Below are 3,667 nucleotides of genomic sequence, written 5' to 3'. Positions count from 1 at the left end.
ATATAGTAATACTCTTAGTACTCTTTTAGTACTTTTTTTAAGTAAGTTAAGTATTGTCTATGCTCCCTTTTCTCTAACAAAATTGGTATGTTGAGTTGAGCATGATGACTGATACCCACTTTTCCGGTTTCTCATCTCAACAAATCCAAATCGGCTAGTTTGTTAGTCCAAGTCTTCGTCTTCATCTGAAAACTGTTTTGTTTAGTGATCTCAGGAAAAAAAAGAAACGAAGCATAATAATAGTTTAGCGTATTTTTAGATTAGAAGGCACGTAATTTGGTACTTTAAAGGAAGAGGAAGAGGAATGTTGTAACAGCCACCAGATTCGAACTCTAACAAATTTCTCTCATATGTTGTTTATAGTTGACTAGTTGAGTCACTAATCAGAATATTCTTCCTAAATCCTAATATTCTACTATTTTGAAATTAGCATTTAATTTAAATAATTAACATGTTTGCTATGATAAAAGCCACATTCATCAAAGGTATTCCCCACACTTTGCAAAAATGGATTCAGTGAGTTTCAAAGTCTTGGTTTTTGGATTGGTTCTTGTGAACGTAGCAGTGTTGTGTAATGGAGGATCAACAAGCACCTTCGTTAGGAAAGAAGAGAAGACTGTAGATATGCTATTTGACAGTGATGTCTTTGCTATTCCTCCTGGTTACAATGCTCCTCAGCAGGTACCCTTTTTCTTCTATTGTTTTGTTTTGCATGTGATATCATATCTCAGTTTTGATATGGAATCTACTTTGGAAGTTTCCTTGGTGTTCTTTAGTGTTTGATACATCATAAAGTTTAGTGTTTTTTCGTTCTTGGTTTAACATTTAGTTTCAAAGTTTTAATGAATGAATGTATGTATAAAAGGTTCACATAACACAAGGTGATCACGAGGGGAAAGCAATAATTGTGTCGTGGGTGACGATGGATGAACCAGGCTCCAGCGAAGTGCGATATTGGAGCGAGAACAGCAAGCAAAAGAAGCTAATTGCTAAGGGAAGACATGTTACTTATAGATACTTCAATTACTCATCTGGTTTTATTCATCATTGCACCATCAGAAATTTGGAGGTATTTCTTCTGCTCCGTTCCATTGCATTCCATGTTTTGTTTATCAATTTCAGTTTTATTTTTGTTATGCAATCAATCCATTATTGATTCATGTGGTTCTTGTTTTGGACAGTACAACACCAAATACTACTATGAAGTTGGAATCGCGAACACAACGAGGCAATTTTGGTTTGTTACTCCTCCACAAGTTGGTCCTGATGTGCCATACACTTTTGGTGTCATTGGTAAGTATATTTTATCAACTAGTTAGCATTTTCCTAATAGAGAAATTATAATATGGTGGACTAATTTGATTCACAAGTATATACAAATTTAAAATATTATTTTTCGTAACTTGAGAAAGCTTAATACCATGTTTCTTAAGTTAACATGCATGACCCATCTTGAGAAATTTCACATTTTCTTTAAGTTATATACAAATTTTTAGCCTAAATTTTAGTCTCTAATTTTAAAAAATCTTATCTTAATAACACTGCATGTTGTTGTGCCCCAAATAGGCCTATACGTTAGTTATTAATTGATGTGGCATTGTATTGTGCAGGTGATCTTGGTCAAACATATGATTCAAATAAAACTCTTTCTCACTATGAAATGAACCCAAGAAAAGGACAAGCTTTGATGTTTATTGGAGACCTATCTTATGCAGATGATCACCCTTATCATGATAATGTTAAGTGGGATACTTGGGGAAGGTTTGTAGAAAGGAGTGTTGCTTATCAACCATGGATTTGGGTTACAGGCAACCATGAAATTGATTTTGCTCCAGAAATTGTACGCCTTCTCTCACAATAATAATTTAGCACTCCCCTTTTTTTAATTAGAATATATCGTTGTTTATACACTAGAGGTACGTAACAATTAAACTCTTATTTCTTTTGCAGGGTGAAGGTGTACCTTTCAAGCCATATACACATAGGTATCATGTTCCTTATAGAGCGTCACAGAGTACAGCACCCTTTTGGTATTCTATCAAGAGAGCATCAGCACATATTATTGTATTGGCCTCATATTCAGCTTATGGTAATCATATAATTACATCATTTTTAATAATTAGTTAAATAAAACTTTGTATAAAAAATAGTTTCAGCAACTGACACAATTTTTTTTTCCTTTAGGGAAATATACACCACAATACCAATGGCTAAAACAAGAGCTACCAAAAGTTAATAGGACAGAGACTCCATGGTTGATTGTTCTCTTGCATTCACCTTGGTATAACAGCTACGATTACCACTACATGGAAGGTGAATCAATGAGAGTAATGTTTGAGTCCTGGTTTGTGAAGCACAAGGTTGATGTCGTGTTCGCCGGCCATGTTCATGGCTATGAACGATCTGTAAGTAACAAAATATAATTTCTCAAAACCTCATTTAACATACATTATAATATAAACTAAGCCTATTGAATTTTGAGTCTAATTAAGCCTCAAATATTGCACTTATATATGTTATGTTTGAAGGAACGTGTGTCCAATATTGCATACAACATTACAAACGGGCGATGCAATCCTGTGAAAGATAACTCAGCTCCAGTGTATATAACCATTGGTGATGGAGGAAACATTGAAGGCTTGGCAAACAAGTAAGTTCCATACATATATAATGACTCACGTATTGAAAAGAGTGATTATTACCTGACAATATATAATATGATCGTTATTTTGATAACGCAGGATGATAGAACCACAGCCAGATTACTCAGCATATAGAGAAGCAAGCTTTGGACATGCCATGTTTGATATCAAGAATAGAACTCATGCTTACTATAGCTGGCATAGGAATCAGGATGGATATGCTGTGAAAGCTGATTCCATGTGGTTTTTTAATAGATATTGGTACCCGGTTGATGATTCCACAACTCATTAAGTCACGGATAGAAGTGATTTGAGTTATAGGTGATTGGTCAGAATAATTTTATTATATTATGAAGTAATGTCGGTAATTTCATGATTATTGATTTAGTTGGTGAGTGCATGATATAAATAATTAAATACTATACCTAAAAGATGATAAAGTAACATAGTCAACGTTACATAGTTTGCTCCAATCAAATTATTATTCAACAAAGAAGCAAAAAGTGGGACGAAAGAGTTTTTTTGGATAAAAAAATGTGGACTTTTGAAGTTTGTTATTTAAAAGTTTAACTATAACTAGCAAATTAATATTTAGAAAGTCAACAATTAGACAGTTTGTTTGAAATTTCATAAAAGTGTGTGTTTCAAAGTGGAAATGAGGGAGAAAAAGATTATTTTAGACGAGAAAAAAAATTGCTTGAAATTGGTTACTAAATAATTGATTTCGTATTCTTAGTTTCTTTTCATTAAAAATTTTATGTGATTTAAAAGACAAAGTAATTAAAAATATAACATTATAAAATTTTATCGAAAAACAAATGTTTGTTAGTAAAATCCTAATTAAAATACAGAGTTAAATATAATGAAAATTTTGCACATATATGATATTTTGTATTTAATTTTTGACACATGCAAGACCAGTCACATACAAAAGAGATTGGTATTTTTTTTCTATCTGTTTGTTTAGGTGCTACTAATTTGATAGAAAAATATTTTTTTCAATTATTTTTTTTATTTCTTAACAT

General features: G+C 32.1%; 2 protein-coding genes across 2 annotated transcripts in view; both read left to right on the top strand.

The window, feature by feature from the left end:
- Positions 167-3,667, top strand: part of LOC107629703 (purple acid phosphatase) — an 11,399-nt gene continuing 7,898 nt past the window's right edge. Inside the window, exon 1 of the mRNA XM_016332564.2 lies at positions 167-184. The gene's annotated coding sequence lies outside the window, so the exon portion shown is untranslated. The remainder of the gene's footprint in view (positions 185-3,667) is intronic.
- LOC107629704 (purple acid phosphatase-like) lies at positions 495-3,059 on the top strand. The gene is made up of 8 exons (XM_016332565.2): positions 495-681; positions 866-1,069; positions 1,182-1,293; positions 1,611-1,840; positions 1,951-2,089; positions 2,185-2,405; positions 2,529-2,650; positions 2,742-3,059. Exons 1-8 carry the CDS (start codon positions 508-510, stop codon positions 2,932-2,934), a joined length of 1,395 nt encoding a protein of 464 aa, XP_016188051.1. The 5' UTR covers positions 495-507; the 3' UTR covers positions 2,935-3,059.

This window comes from Arachis ipaensis, chromosome B03 (genome assembly GCF_000816755.2).
Source record: "Arachis ipaensis cultivar K30076 chromosome B03, Araip1.1, whole genome shotgun sequence".
In the NCBI taxonomy this organism is placed as follows: domain Eukaryota; kingdom Viridiplantae; phylum Streptophyta; class Magnoliopsida; order Fabales; family Fabaceae; genus Arachis; species Arachis ipaensis.
This window is presented reverse-complemented; position numbering and strand designations above follow the sequence as displayed.

Bases quoted from the DNA above. Each gene is read 5' to 3' on its own strand.
- LOC107629704 (XM_016332565.2), top strand. From the start codon at position 508: ATGGATTCAGTGAGTTTCAAAGTCTTGGTTTTTGGATTGGTTCTTGTG. The intron at 682-865 runs GTACCCTTTTTC...TATGTATAAAAG, and splicing joins GTTACAATGCTCCTCAGCAG to GTTCACATAACACAAGGTGA. The intron at 2,406-2,528 runs GTAAGTAACAAA...TTATGTTTGAAG, and splicing joins TTCATGGCTATGAACGATCT to GAACGTGTGTCCAATATTGC.